The sequence below is a fragment of the Peromyscus californicus genome, unplaced genomic scaffold, assembly GCF_007827085.1.
Source record: "Peromyscus californicus insignis strain IS unplaced genomic scaffold, ASM782708v3 Scaffold_4__1_contigs__length_199733344, whole genome shotgun sequence".
NCBI classification, from domain to species: Eukaryota; Metazoa; Chordata; class Mammalia; order Rodentia; family Cricetidae; genus Peromyscus; species Peromyscus californicus.
The window spans coordinates 11,885,416-11,901,783 of NW_026294562.1; the positions used below are offsets into that span (position 1 = coordinate 11,885,416).

At 39.3% G+C, this 16,368-nt stretch overlaps 1 protein-coding gene across 6 annotated transcripts in view; it reads left to right on the forward strand.

The window, feature by feature from the left end:
- The window catches only part of Sorcs1 (sortilin related VPS10 domain containing receptor 1), a 555,377-nt gene extending 540,407 nt beyond the window's left edge, over positions 1–14,970 (forward strand). Inside the window, exons 25-27 of one of the 6 annotated variants that reach the window (XM_052714730.1) lie at positions 5,003–5,108; positions 5,240–5,400; positions 7,052–10,446. In XM_052714730.1, coding sequence (XP_052570690.1) covers positions 5,003–5,108; positions 5,240–5,400; positions 7,052–7,116 — 332 coding nt within the window. In that variant the 3' untranslated portion in view covers positions 7,117–10,446. The other 5 variants (XM_052714729.1, XM_052714725.1, XM_052714727.1 and 2 more) reach the window with 5 other exon arrangements.
- Positions 14,971–16,368: the final 1,398 nt, after the last annotated feature.

Here is a 16,368-nt window from a genome sequence, read left to right on the forward strand (position 1 = left end):
GGAGGCGGAGCCATTATCCAAGCTAGAGTGCACTGCAAATGGAAGTCCCTCTGTCCACTTTTCATTTTAAACATCGTTTCTGTGCCATTGCCATGTCACTGTAATCCCTCAGTACTGAATGTCAACACGACAGATTCTAGAATCACCCAGGAGACAAGCTTCTGGCCATGCCTGTGATGGATTGTGTAGGTTGGGTTAGTGTCTGGCATGTCTGTGGGGAATTATACAAATAGGGTTAACTGAGGTGTGAAGATCCACCTTAACAGTGCACAGTACCATTCCGTGGGCTGGATGGAACTCTAGACTGAATGAAAAGGATGAAATGTCTGAGCACAAGGATTCATGGCTCTCATTTCAGGACTCTGGACACACTGTGATCAGCAACCTGCCTTCCCCACTGTGTCTGACACTCCCTAGCACAGGTATCCCAAATAAACCCTTCCATTAAGTGGCACTGGTCAAGTATTTTGTTCCAGCAATGTATCAAGTAACTAATATACCCACACACACATTCCTCCAAATGTTTGGGTTACCCAGATTTTATATTTAACATATTTACTATGAAGCCATGGGTTTGTTCAACGACAGGAAAGGAAAAACTGAAAATCAAAACAAACTGCCTCAGCAGCTTCTTGACCACATTAGCATTAGAAGAGAGATGTGCCAAGAAATCCTCTTGCTGAGCAGGACCTAAACTTACAAAAGGTCTGTGACTGAATGAGTGTGTGAAAAGCTGTGGTGTGACTACATGTGTTTTCATCCTGCAAGACTGGACACCTTTCATACACTGGTGAAAGTGCACCAAGAATCTCAAGGGGGGGAAATGTCAAGGGTCAAATTGACCTAACTGAGAAACTCTTTCTTCATCTTTCAGAACTCTTTAGGATGTCCTTTCAGGAATATGGGAATATTAATATGAGGGCATAAAGTATTGGCCATGTCTGTTGTGTCAGATACAGTCACGGGCAATTCCATCTCTTTTGACTTTTTGACTTTCACAATTTTACTAAAGCAAAGATTATTTTCATTTGACTTCTTTTTCTTCTTTTTCTTATTTATTCTTTGTATCTTTTACATTATACATCTCCATCCCATTCATTTCCCTGTCCCTTCGTATCCACTCTCTGCCCTTGCAACCTCCCCAAAGTTGTCATTTGATTTTTTCAAATAAAGAATTGGAGCTTCTATTAATTGAGTTATACCAAAAAGTCAGACCCAGAATCTGATTCTATAGAGGATATATCAGATACTGAATCCCAACTATGGAGTTTTGATTTGACTTTCACGTACACAGCTATGACTATTTGTTTAGGATTTCCTATATGTCTGTCACTCTTTTATGACTGTGGTAACATTTCTATTAGTATAATCAACTCAAATCCTTGTGAATAGAATACAATAATTCAGAACATAGCCTAGTTCCTCACAGGGTTTTAGAAATGATGTATGAGCAGAGATGTGGGGTGTCCAGTTACCTGGAGCAATGTTTATATCCATGTTATACACTATGCATTTATAATGCAAAGACCTTCTCAGCCCTTTTCTTCCTCATATCTACCTTGTTGAAACTGCAACTAGAGAGGGATTAATTTATGCTAATTCCACACAATGAGCCCAAATCCATTTATCAGCAGGTTCCATTCCTCAGCAATGCATACAAACACACTTAAATATTGAGAAAATTAAGATATTTGGCTGCTACTGCATGAAGCATTAATAGACCCCTTTATTTGCAGGCACAGATCAGTAAGCAGAGGCCAAACAAGGAACACCGAGAGCAGTGCCACTCAGTCTCCCTACTGGTCTTGGCTCTATGCTGCTCCCCTGCCTCCAAGAAGTGGCTAAGAGATTCAGAACCAGGAGATGGAATAGATAGTGCATTTTACACCTCGAAATGCAGAAACTGATATTCTCCAAAGACTGTCATAATTGCCCAGCAGTATTAATCTGCTTCTTTAAGAATGATGATCTGAGTGTGAATGATGTAAGATTGAAAAATTCCACCTAGAAAAGAGGAAAGCAATAGGATGTGGAAGCAAAGCTAAGTGAAATGGTGTCCAGTTGTGTCTGGGTATACACACACATGCGCATGTGCATTTCCTTCATATGAGTAAGAACATAGTTAGGGTAATTTCTTCTTATTTTCCATGTATTTCAAATGTTGTACCAGGCATAGTGGTGCACACCCTTAACCCCTGCATTCAGAAAATAGGCAGAGGCAGGCAGATCTCTGCGAATTCAAGACCAGTCTGGTCTGCACAGTAAATTTCAAGGCAACCAGTGCTATATGTAAAGTTTCTGTTTCAAAACAACAACAAAATAATAACAAAAACAGTTTCAAGTGTTGCCCTTTCAGCTAAGTTTTGTGGCTTTCTTAGCTGCAGCTCCCTTCTATTCTGCTTGTGCTACAGGGGCCTTCTGATTATTATGTGGAGTTTAGCTTTATTCATGCCTCTGACTGTCCTCATTGTCTATGGCTACTCTGGACCGCTATTTGTTCACTGAAAATTAATGGTTTATATTAGATTACTTTTACATTATATTCTCATTCCTTTCATATGATAATGATATTGTGATAAAGAATGATGGGGTGGGGGGGGGGCAGAGTTATTTTGAAACAATGCAGTGGTTGAGCTTATGTGGATTGTATGCAGATACAGAGAATAGGATTGGTTGTGAGATGACAGTTGTTCTGTCTTCTGTCTGTCTGTCTATCCATGACTCATCTCTTCACATATACATGTATGTGTCACCAAAGTTTAAAAGTGTATGATCTAGGATCCTAAGTGCTCCTTTTAAAACATAATGTTTTAACTCCTGTCACTTGAGAAATTTTTTCTATGCTATCTATCACATTTGCCTTAACCCTTTTCCTGAGAAATGTAATTTTTAATTTCTTGATCCTTTACACCAGGTGGGGCTATAGAATCGTGGGTATTTGTATGTGTTTGAATGGCTCACACTCAAGTCTTCTTTCTTTCATTAACTAGTTGAAGTCTTGTAGGGTGGCATTCAGCACTGAGCACTTAACTGCTTTTGTTTGTGTCATGTGGTTGATGGCCCTTGCCTTCCATCTGTTAAAAACAGCCAAGATAATATCTGTAACAATGGAAAGTGCTCTTTTCTCCTGTGATGTTCTGCCAATAGCAGCATGCACTCAGATGCATTTCTGGGCTTTGTTGATGGCACCAAGAGCTTCATTTTCTTAGTTTAAATATGAAGCACCTTGGCTTTGGGTGTTCCACTATACTGAGGCTACCCAATCAGCTCTCACACAAGGACATGCTCTCACTGCACAAAATTGAGAGGCTTACAGCAAAGACAAAGCAAGAGGGTTACTTATATTCAGCGCCTGCTAAAAGCTGATCCTCCTGCATAAATTAAGTCCATTTCCAGAGAAAGAAACTTAGACTTTTACTTTGCAACAACTTTATGGTCATATGAAATATGGTCTCTAGTAGAAGCTGAAATATAATCTTGCAAAAATCAGACAGAGCAGATGCAACGATGGGCATTGCCTGAGACTATTAATATTATAGTCATTTACTCCTGAACTTTTCTGCTTGGATGACCAGAGCATCACCCTGTTGGCTCTCAATAGAGAAAAGTCATAGAAAGGGTGCTTAAAGGTCACCTGTATTTCTGGGTATTGGGCTTTGCTTAAATTGATGGAAGGTAAAGGTCACTATCCATGCTTCTGCAAGTTACAGGTGGATTGTTTTCAGGCTCAAGCTATACCACATTTGCCAATTGTCAGTTCTTGACATGGTAAAAATTAATTGCAAACAGTCATTGCAAGCACAAAAGGCTTGACCATGAGGATGAGATTTGGAGTTGGGGAGAGATGTTTCATAGAACTGCCATGTAAAGAAAACTTAAAGACAGAACCTTGTGCATGCAGATATTTTAGCTTTGTCTGTGAGGAATTCCATGCACTTGAGGTGCTGGAGTTTCTAGGGAAGGGTACCACAAAGCTCCTCTCGCCCAGAATCAGGGTATTGATATTCCCAAGCATTCACTTGACCATCACCTTCCTGGGTGAAAAAAAAAATGTTTTCATGCTCCGTAGCTTTCCAGTTCTTCGTCTTACAACTGCCAAGGTAGTGATATGAGTAATTCATAATTCATGCAGACATAGACACACACACACACACACACACACACACACACACACACACACACACACACATTCTATTTATGGTTTGACTGCTTTTCCGTTGTGCTTAGTGAGGAAAACTTACATATAATGCATACAATGCATAGGAAATAATAATAATAATGCATACCATTCCTGACATAGAATATTTAGCCTTACCAGGTTTCTACCCTATAAGAGTGTGGAAGCGTACCTGTCGAGCCATTCTCCCGCTCCTTTTAGTATACTACTTGGTAAATTACATAAAGCATTGAGTGTTTTATTATACAATGTTTTTTAAATGATTTTACCCAACCAGGTGTAAGCTCAGGTAAGGGCTCTGAGCACAACAAAGGTGGGAGTCATTGAGCTATATGGAGTAGGCTCCATGTTTGATAGTTTCATCTTACAGTGAGTGGCTTTTGATCAGAATGTAAGACCATCAGTAACAGGTGTTGGTTAATTAATAATAATGACAGCAGCAATGCTAGAATGAAAGGAAATACAAAGAGATTGATAACTAGATATAGTAATTCAATCCTCACAGCCATCCAGTGAGGTATGTACTATTATCTTTTAGCTACATTAGTCACATTAAGGTGAAGCAAACAGGCCAAGTCTGTACAGCAGGCATTTGGTTGAATAGAGCTAAGACCTCTTCTGTTTTCCCTTGATCTACCGCAGGGCTTGTATAGACCAGCTGGAGCATTTTCAGGACAGGGACCCACTTAGATGCATGCTTAGCTGTGGACCATGCATTGGGCCTGTATATCCCACCTGGTTTCCCGGGATTTACCAATTTTGTGTGTGAATCATATGGACCTGCTCAAGATTCTGCTAATGTTTGTCCTTTGTATATTCCCCCAGCCCCACTGGTGGACCTCACTCCAACCCACAGTGGATCTGCCATGCTGATGTTGCTCTCAGTGGTGTTTGTGGGGCTGGCCGTATTCGTCATCTACAAGTTTAAAAGGTGCGTGTCCCCCCCATTTCCATCCCCCCTGACCCCAATCTCTTCCCTCCTTCTGACAGGTTCAGAAGCAATAAATCACAGTGAAACTCACCTCTGGAACAGAGCAGTGATGCTTTCTGTTAATGTTTTAGGAAGATCCCGGGGATTAATGTTTATGCCCAGATGCAAAATGAGAAAGAACAAGAGCTGATCAGTCCAGTCAGTCACAGTGAAAGCAGGCCCAGTGTCCCTCACCCTGACCTCAGGAGGCCTGGCCAGCTTGTAGATGAGAAGGTGGAATCACAGCTCCTAGGTAAATGATGCCCAGTGGCCATCAGCTGCCCATGCTGAGTAGTCAACACTAACCCACCTTCTAATCCCTTTTTGGCTTCATATAACCACTTTTTTCTGCTCTAACACTCACGAGAGGAACAGCTAAAATGTCCCTTTCTTGCTCCTTTCTAGCTTTTTTTCTTTCATTAAGACTTCCACCGTTTAAAAAAAAATCTGTTTCTAAAACACTAAGCTTCAAAGTATGTGAACATTGAGCATATAGTCTTTTCACTACTGCTACTTAAGGAGACAAAGCTTTAGAGTCTGGGGGAGGTGGGTAGAAAGTCAGGCAGTAAACAGGGCATGAACAGATCACAGCAATCTGTACTACAGATAGCTCTGAGACCAAATTGTTTTAGAACACCAGAAGAGCCCAATGTAAGAATATTGGCTAACCTGACCATTAGAAAGGGTTTTTATTGTTGTTTTGATTTTTGTTCCCTTTTAGTCCAGTGGCTGTCTTGAAACTACTGCCCTGGAAATGAGGAATCTGAGAACAAGGAATGGCATGCAGTTTGTAGAGTACTTAGAATTTGGGGATGCTAAGAGACCAATTGGAGAATTAGGCTAGAGAGGAGCCCACAGATGCCTTTTTCTGTGTTGACTACAAGTTTTGGCATTAGATGACAGTGCAGTTTGTTTTCTTGGGGCCTAAGCATGGGAGTCTGAGAACTAGTCAGAGGAGGCCTGAAGTTCCATTGCTAAATCTTACTATGAATTGTAGAAGATGTTTTTGAAGGACTAAAACAAACTCATGGAAATACCATCGCTGATCCCCATCTCTCCTTGAGTCCTGCTGTCTATGGCTGACTAAGATGGAGAAATTATATAATAGTTCATGCTTCAGGCTAAAGTTGTGGTGCCAGATCACTTAAAATGCCTTTATAGAAAATATTTTTAATCTGTTACTTGGAAAAAATGAGTTTAAGTGGACATGAGAAAGGTCTGCGGCTGTATTACAGGAAGTTTAAATGCAATGAGTAGCACTAGCCAGAGATAATAATAACAACTGCAGCCACATCTGGTGTCCAATTTTCACAGTTCATTTTCTTTCATTTGGTGGAGACAGGGTGATAAAAAGACACAATAGCATTGGGTTTAAAAGTATAGAAGCTTTTCTTTCTTACTGTCCAGTGTAATATCACATACTCTGTCTATTCACTTCTAAAGCATCTCAAATGCTGCATTATTTAAGGGGTCGTTTGGTTCTCTGTCTCCGTTTCTATGGTATGAATCACAGTGGCTGTTTATTAAAGTGGCAATTCCCCATTTGCTAGAGACATCTCGCAGCACATTGCAGTCTCTGACACCGTTCCATTTCCAATGTCATTAAATGAGTAAGTGTTACACGTTTTCTCTTAGGAGAGTAGCTTTACCCTCCCCTCCCTCCCCTTCTTCTCAACCTGGTGACTCATCTCTCCGATTGCAAAGACCAAGACAAGCCACTCCACCTTCATCGCCAAAGCGGGGATCTGCTGGGGCACAATTTGCAATTTAAGGAAAACCCCCAAAGACTACAGGAGACCTGCTGATCAGAAAAGAATTTCGCTCTTGTCAAGTACATCATCCTTCATGACCACTAACTTTATGTTTCTTTTTTTCTTCTGTTGTTCTGTTTCCTATTTTGCCAGGAAGTATTTCCATAGTTGCTGAGAATCAAAGCACAAAAGAAATCCCTACCTATGTAAATGTTTGAATGGAGGACGCCAGTAAAACAAACAAAAATAAAATAAAAACAATCAAAATCTAAGCTAACAAATAAACACTCACTGCATCGGGACTTTTAAATTCTTCCGACACAGACAACAAGGGTTTTTAGCTTTAAGCCTGTGCATGTGGACAATACCTTGAGAACACGTTCGGAGGGGCAGTGTACAGGTGCTCTATTTTAATGGAAAACACTCCCCTCCCTCTTTCTTCTCTTTTTCTGATCGGTCGTGTTTGTAGAACATTCATAACATATATAGGCCAAGGAAATCTGCATGTATTTTTGGAACTATTCTTGGCTCTAGATTGAACAGCTATTTTAGCACTATGGGCTGAGGGTGGATTAGCCATCTCCAGCCTTTTCACAGGACACAAAGACGTGCACAGGAGTTTGAAACCCTGAGCTGCTTCTCTGCTTTATTTATTGTTAACTTTTCCTTCCTAAGTTAATGTTAGTGGCTCTGTTGGTCAGCAGTGACCACAGGCTGATTTCTCTCCATTTTCTGTGGCCACAGGGACAGCGATCCTAGTTAAAGATCCATACCCATGTAGGCAGATTCAACAGGAACAGAAGGGAGACTTCTGTTTCAACTAGGAAGCAAAGCATATCAGAAATGGACCTTTGTTTCCTGCTCAGATTTTCTCCTTGCCCCAAGTAATGTAAAAACAAGCAATGACAAAAAAAAAGTGGGAATTTTTTCCAGTAGATACTTATTATTCTACCTTCCCATTTGTTTGCTATCTCTATGTGGACATATTTCTCTTGATATCTTTCAATTTTTTCCTCCTTGTCCCCGATTATCTTTTGACTGCTCTCACTTTTTCTCCTCAAATGTGTTGCTAGATTTTGGACCTTTAACCTGATATTTCCTAAAACTGGCCCAGCCTAGGCCAGCCCTGACTCCTTCTCTCACAGGTCTTCATCTCTATCAATTTTCTACACTCCCATGCATGCCGGCTTCACTGCTCTCTGGCCAGGCTGCATTCTGCCCAGCTGGATTCAGTTACATTTCCCCTTTGTCTCTTCCTCTGGAACCCTCTTTTGTCAAATATCTCTGTCTTTCCCACCTGGAAACATATGCTGTGTATGAAAGAGTTGATACATGCAAAGCAACCCAAATCTGGCCATATACTTTGGAAAGTAAAACATATAGATGAACAGTGGTGGTTTTGCACAATAACGAAAATCTTATGTGGTCTGAATCTAGAAGATTCTCACGAGGAATGTTTTGAATGTGTGACTATACTGCAGGGTAATATGTTCTATGATAGTTGCTGTTATCTGATATTTCCTCTCTAGAGTAACCATATTTGTAAAATAAAATTGATTTTTAACCAGAAGGAGAAGCAGGTTAATGAACTTAATATATGAAACTATTGAAAAAACTACAGAAATCAATCTTCTCTTATATTTGGATGAGGCTTAGATCATTTAAGATGATCTTGCTGATTTCATGTGTGTATTCCTATTTTCGAGTGTCATGGTATTTATAAGGAAAAAAATAAGTCAATATAAAGGAAGAATAGCTGCTTACAGAAAAGTAAGGATCATAATCCTCGGGGCCTCAAAGCAACAGAAAATCAGTTTCCTCAAAGGAATTATGAAAGAAGGCCCACAGAAACGAGCAGAGTTTGTGCCCCTGCTGAAGTGCTTCTGTATGATTGAAGTCTCTTTACTTTTCTGGACAGGAAAAAGCCCACTCTCAAGTGAAGATGATAGGTGTTCTGGTAAACCACTTCCAGAATCCAGCCTCCTTTTTGGGTGTGTCCCAAAGCCAACAACAGGGTATTGTCAAGGATCTTGTTGTATTCCAGGGATCAGTATAACTCCTGCCCTTTTGTGGTTGTATCAGTGATCACATGACCCCTGCACATGTATGGCTGAGGATAGGGGAGAGTAGGAAAGCTGATGTCAGAGGTTACTAACATAACCTACCAGAAAGCTTTATGGTAGAAGATGTCCCATGTGAACTTGTGCAGTAAATTATGCCTGGGGACATAATCAATTCTCAACCTTCCAGGCTTCCTATCTCATAGGAAAAAAACTTCCTTGATTCTCTTCAATTGGAGTCTTCCATATTTAGCCTGGAAGACAAAGTATTTGGAATCCAAAATAGGTTCACTCAAACCACTGCAGGGAATCCTCAGAGTTGCAGTTCAAATTATTCTAACTTGAAAGTCATTATTAAAAATGGAAGACCACTCTTGATTTAGCCCAGTGCCTTGCCTAGAATAATATTGTGAAAATTATTTGTCAATGAAATGACATGAGTGAATGAAGAGACACAGGAAAGAAGGGGTTGTAAGTCTTCATTTAAAGTAGAGGTGGGCTTGAGAGACCTGGCATCCCAGAAAGTGACCAAAGTGAGCAGTGATAGATTCAGCTTCTCCAGTGTCCTCATGTGCCTCTCCTCCAAGCTCCCTCCCACCTATAGGTGATTGGTGAGGCAAGCTGCTGCTTAGAGGAGACCTCAGAGTCCCTGTTACCTTGGCCAGTGGCTCTCAAAGTGTAAGGCTTTGGAGAACACTATCAGTGTCACCTACACTTGTTGGAAATGCAGATTCAAACCAGGCTGAAACAGACCCTGCTATTTTGGAAATATTTGGGATCAACAGTATTGTTTTCTGTTCACGGGTCATGGTAGCCCCAACAGTCTGCTTCAACACCCATCCAGGTGATTATGATATATGCTCAAGTTTGAGAACCTCGAGACCAGGCCTTGGAGTAGAATACCAAGGAAAAGGTAACACTGAGAACCTATAAGTGGTGGGGGGACCCAAGTGCCTACTTCTCACTAATAGCAGGTGCAAATACAATGAGGAGTCTGGCAAGGTTAAGGCCAAAAGAGTGTGGGGAGGAATACATAGAAGGGAAGATTCAGGGCAAGCTAAAAATTGGATACTGCAACATTTCTTAAAAGTCCAGAGGGAAAACTGTGCATGCTGTACCCTGAACTACCCATCAACATTTCCCCTTTGCCTTATTCCTAATTGGATTCACTGTCCAAATTGCAGAGGTTTGCTTTGATTTTTTCCAGAAGTTCCAAACAGCAACTTTGAAAGCAATGGGGTGCTTGGCAGCTGTTCTGTGTTTTCCAGGATTCCAACTGAGCATTGAAACCCCTCATTTGCCAACTTATTTTTATAGGAAGCCAATTTAAAAAAAAATGAAAGTTTTCTTATAGTATTGGAACTACTTCTAATTTTAAAATGACTTTTTTGATGTATTTTTTGTTAAATACTATGTAGTGTAATGTATAATTGCTCTTGTTTATTGCTTTTACAATCATATTTATTAAACAGATAATATCTCTAAAATCTTGGCCTCAATGTGTTTATTTAATATCAAAACATGGTCTAGATTTTTATATAAAAATGATGTAGTTACAAAACTTCATAAATGGTAATTGTGTGAAAATACCTTTAACTCTGTATGCTTGAGTTTTTAACTCACAATGTGCTTTATTCTCTGAATTCTATCTGCATCTCAGTTGACTGTACAATACCTGTCACTTTATTCAAGTACAGTATTGCATTTAAAGATCACACCAAAATGGTTACTTTGGAATGAGCAAGATATTATTGCTATTATTTCAAATTTTTATGCTATTAATAAGTAACAAAGATATTAAAAACCTTGTAGTTACCAAAGGACAGAACCTGGATGCAATGAGATGGCACTTGGGTCATGCTAAAGGCTCATAGGGTAGGACAGAAAGAGTTCTGCATTTAGAACTGCAGAAGGGGCTTCTACATCTGTTGTGCAGCTGTGTGACCTTGAGAAAATTGTTTTAACATATACAAGCTGCGGTGTCTTCCTGTATATAATGAGGAGGAAGATGACCCCCTTCTAGCTTTGGTATTCTCTGTGGGGGAGTCACTCCCAAAAGAGCTAGATAGGTGGTTTAAAATTAGTAGAAGATAAAAACATGGGCTAGATCCAAATATTTTCAGTTAGGTGGGCTTGCCTACATAATGGAAATCTCATTGGATACATGTTGTTCCTCATATTGGGTCTACAAACACTAAACCATGCCTTGCCTTCCCAAAGGTCTATTAAGGTGAGGATTTTGCTACTAATTAGCCCAGTTTCAGGATGAGAATGAAAAATCCTGACTATTTTTAGCCTGCCTTTAATCTCACAAATTAAGTACTCTGATCCTTCATTCTTTTCCAGGCCAGAATGTATGTTGTTCTGTCTTATTATGGTGGGCTATTTCATGTGTCAGTCAGGGTGAAGTCAAAAAACAGAAAATGTCCATAGGTAATTCATTCAGAAGTGATTAAACATGGGGTTTGTTGCTTAATAATAAAAGCCAACTTGCCAACAAAGAACACATAAGCCTCAAGAGGAAGCCTTTGCAAACTAGAGGGACATGGGTATTTCAGAGTCCTTGGGCCAGGACAACTAGGCTGAAGCTGAAGACATAGCACTACATCTGGCCAGAGGCTCATGCCATAGAGGAGACACAGCAAAGGCCAGTGATGCTGCCCAAGCAGAGGAGACTGGAAGAGATGGTCCTTTTCTTTACTCTTGCCCTTGTGGGCACTAGAGGCGATGAGATGCCATTTAATGAGACAGAGATTAGAAAAGGGATAGTAGAGAATGAATTTGAAAGAACAGACTAGTAAGTGAAACAATACCTCTGCCAAGTTCAGGCAAGATCAAATGGACAGAGCTCCCCTGGCCTCCACAGTTTAAATGGACATGCCCTTCTCTCCCTTGTTTCTCATGGTCACATATTTATATAGTTGACATTGTGTCTGTGTGAATGTGGCCTGCTGTACTTTTCTTCCCAAATCCTGTGCTCATTTAGGCAAGGATTATTTTTGCTTATCCTTTATATTCCTTAGCATCTAGCACTGGACATTGCCATTAGGGGGCACTAGATAAATGTTTGATGAAATTCAAACCTTGATTTTCAGCTTAGCATGTCAATAAGTCCATTTTATTTAGCCCTGATCTCTGAGGTGACTTCACAGGGCAAGCCTAACCCAGCCAGCACCTCTAATTACATGTCCAATTGCTGTTTGTCAAGAATCAACACCTTCCTGCCCTTATTCTCTGCTAGTGCTCAAACTGCTGTGTTCACAGAGCTATTCTTAGACATTAATTTAAGTAAAATAATTGCTGTTTAGAAAAAAAAAGAAGGAAGGAAGAATGCTAGCTAGGAAGTAGAATAAAAATCAAAGCCCTAAATTTGGTTTCTGAATCATCAATAATTTGTTTGCTTCTTTCCTAAGGAAATAATAGACATGGGTGTTTGAAAAATTCATATTTGAGACTGGTAAGGTAACTTTAGAGGGTAGAGATGTTTGTGCATAGCCTGGCAATGACCTGAACTCAATTCAGATCCCACAAGGTGGCAGAAGTGAACTGACTCCCAAGAGCAGTCATTTTACCTTTACACATTCATTCTGATGTGCGTGTACTTGCACACACACACACACACACACACACACACACACACACACACACACAATTAATTAAAAAAGAAAAATGAATATTTAAAGAAAATGCATGTTTGGATGTTTCTTTCATAATAAGAGAATTCAAAAATTACTCCAAGTGGAAGAACCGCAAGAAAATGGCTATTATAAATGTTGCACGAAATGATTAGAATCTGTAGTTTACAGATCATAGATATGAATTGATTTATATGTGCCAACATACCTATGTGATAACAGTAATAACACAACTGCCAGTAAGGCAGATATTTTATAGCTGCCTTCATAAATTATACATGCTGATGGGAATATTAAAGAAATCATATAATTCACTATAACATATATTGCTATTTTATGTATCAGATAGTTTCAAGACACTGAGATTTAAAAATAAAACATAGTAGGCATTAGAGTGATAGGAGCAAGAGTAAGGGAGAGGGGAGTTCGTCTTCAGAAGCAAAAATGTTTAGATGTCCAGGGAATGCTTCTCTTGGATATGAAAGGCTGAAAACCAGACCATCTGTTTGGAGACAAAGTGCATTGCCCCAGTTTTCAAAGTTAGCCTTAGGACCACATCACCCAGAAATCAAAAAACATTGGGGATGCTTCTGAGCTTATGGGAAAGTAGACTTCACATGCTCAAGAGGCAAGTGTGTTCCAAAAAAATCACCACACTATACAATACAGCATAATAAAAAGTCCCCCAAATGACAGAGCATCACAAGGAAAGCCCAACAAACACCTTCTCATACCTCAAGATTCATGTTTCTGGAAGTACAAAAAGATGTAAGTCCTAATTAGTAGGTATCAAACATGTAAAATGTTAGGGCAGATTGATGTTTTTGTTTGTTTCATTTTACACAAAATAACACCAGTTGGTAGTTTAAAAGTAATTTGATCTGGCTTTGGTGCAGAGGCAGGAGGATCACCATTTAGTTGCCCTAGCTACTTAAGGACGCCATCCTAAAAGCAAACCAAAGATGAAGTATTTGAATATAGTAGTAAAAGGAAGAAGTCCTCTCTGGTAGGAAAGGGGAAAGGTAAAAGAATAAGACAACCCTCATTTATCATCATTTTAGCCTGAGGCCTCACCCACTTCCCCACACCCAGAAGCAGCACACAGTTCATAAATTTCCCAGGGACTCATATTTGACAACCTGACTCTGCTCCCAAGAATGTTAACCTATTGTCAGACTCTGCCCTACAGAGGGTTGTGTGAAGCCAACATTTGAGGTTCTCTATGACAAGACAGATGAAGGGATTTTGAAGATAGGCATACATTTCCAGGTAATAAAAACGTCATGAACAACACTATGGTATTTAAATATGTGAATATGTATGTGCCTGCTTAAAAACCATTTGTGTGTGTGTGTGTGTGTGTGTGTGTGTGTGTGTGTGTGTGTATAAAACAGCTTTTATGTGTAGAAAAAGAATTAATGAGTACATATAAACTACTTGAAGACATCATAACAGAATCGTATTTAACATAGATGGTTTCCATTAAAATTATTTTTCTAGAGGCTGGAGAGATGGCTCAGCAGTTAAGAACAATGGCTGCTCTTGCAGAGGACCCGGGTTCAGTTCTCAGCACCAACAAGGTGGCTCACAATCATCTGTAACTCAAGTTCCAAGAGATCCGACACCCTCTTCTGATCTCCACGGGCACCAGGAACACACGTGGTGCACAGATATACATCCAGTCAAAACACCCATACACATAAAATAGAAATAAAATTATTTATCAAGCAAAGGCATAAGAAAAAATTTGTGAGCTGTGAAGAGCAGAATTTAAAATGTCACAGGATGAAATAATAGTTTGAACGGAAACCACATGGCGAGGAACCACCTCAGTGGTCGAGCTTTTACTTGCCTAACATGCAGCGTCCTAGATTCAATCACTAGTACATGACACAAAATGTGAATATGTACACACATATAAATAAGGAGGACTGAATAAATTTCTAAAAAATAATTGCCCTTTGTTATTTCTAATTTCTAAGATCATGGATGTTTTAGTTCCCTTCATCTTTGAAATGGACATGTAGTTCTCAAACACTTGAACAAAACCTACTTTAAATCAGGTATGGAAGAAATTATTATAAGGAACTCGATATGCCTATTAAACTAATAATATAATCTTAAACTGTATATAAAGTTCCCAGGAGCATCACAATTATTGAAGTGTGCAGTTATTCTCTTTAAGCACTAAAAATTAAACAACACCGAATGTCATTTTTATCAATTGAAATTCATATTGAGATGAGAACATTACTGTGCTGTTTTTGTATCTGTAATCCATGAACTTTCTGCATATATTTTATTCATTTTAATTAAAATTTTAGGTTATCATGCAAAGTAATGAGTTTCACTTTGACATTTTCTTACATATGTGCCCTTATTCTTTGTTATCATTTGTTTCCCCACCCACTATAATGAACTTTCAAAGGTTCAAAATACTTAAAATGTATAATGTTACTATCTATGTACACACAACACACACACACACATATATACATATTCATATAGAATATGAATAACAAATTTTGCAGCATAAAGGTATGGTGAATAGATTCAATAAAATTTTTTAGCATATTGGTAGATGTAAGTGCACACTTATACATTATTTAGGTATATTCATACATATGTAATTGTTAATTCATATGTTACATATGAAAGGCAGTAACAGTGATCCATTATGGGTCATAAACACACAGAAAGGTGTGCTACAATGAGACCTGGACCTGTTGCTTGCACTGTTTTCCCTATCCAAACCAATGCATTTTGAAGACTGCCATTCTTCAATCACAATGACCAGCTCCAATGACAGGAAAAATGCAGGCAAAGTTATTCTGAGGTAGGATGTTAAAGTTATTGCAGATGCCCTCCACTTCACCTTTCTTTGTTGATTATCTAACCAGCAGCTATTTCCTCCAGACTGTTTCAGCTACTAAAAAGGATGCCAACCCTACTTAGTAATAGTACCAATGTGTTTATAGTACCTCCCATACTTGAACACGCATACAGACTTGACAAGTGGCTGGGACTGGCCTAATCAAGTGAGTACTAAACAGTTAGGGGGAGGAAGTTCCCATTGGCTGGCGACAAGACACAGAGGCAGTACTGACAGTCCAGACAGAAGTACATTTATTTATCAGTGGAAATCACAGATGCAAATGAAAGTGGGAATGTGTTAGAACACTAAACTCTCAGACCAAAATACTATCAAGATTTTAATTCCCAGCACAGGACTTCTCATTGACTTGAAAATAAAGAGATTAAACACAGAGGTAGAATGAAGAAATTGTGAATAGAGACTATAATAATGATAGTAAAGCAACTCTCATTTTTTCAAATTGTATATATCACTGTGTACTCATTATGTTATTTAATCATTGTAAGGACTCCAAAGAAGAGTGGTTGTTTTCTCTTACATTAAGTGAAAGTGGAGTTAAGGAAGCAGGAGGGACTCACAGTGATCATTGTCACAGCAATAGAATCCCCAGAAGACCTGCTCCGTCAGGGCTCAGCTGTGTGCTAGATTAAATGAGCTGCTCAAAACCATGCAAATTATTTTCCAACTCTTTCATGTGCCACATTTCACATGGCTCAAAAGGAAGGCAGACATAGTTGTCCTCAGCAATGTGCCTGGCCAAGTTTCTGTCTGGAAGAGTGCCCAGAAAAGACTGAATTCACCCTTTTCCTCTTCGGATCATTGCTACTACTGGAACCTTAATGGATCTTGCTAGGGACTATGGATACATATCCTCTGAGCATCCGGAGAAGAAGAGGTAGA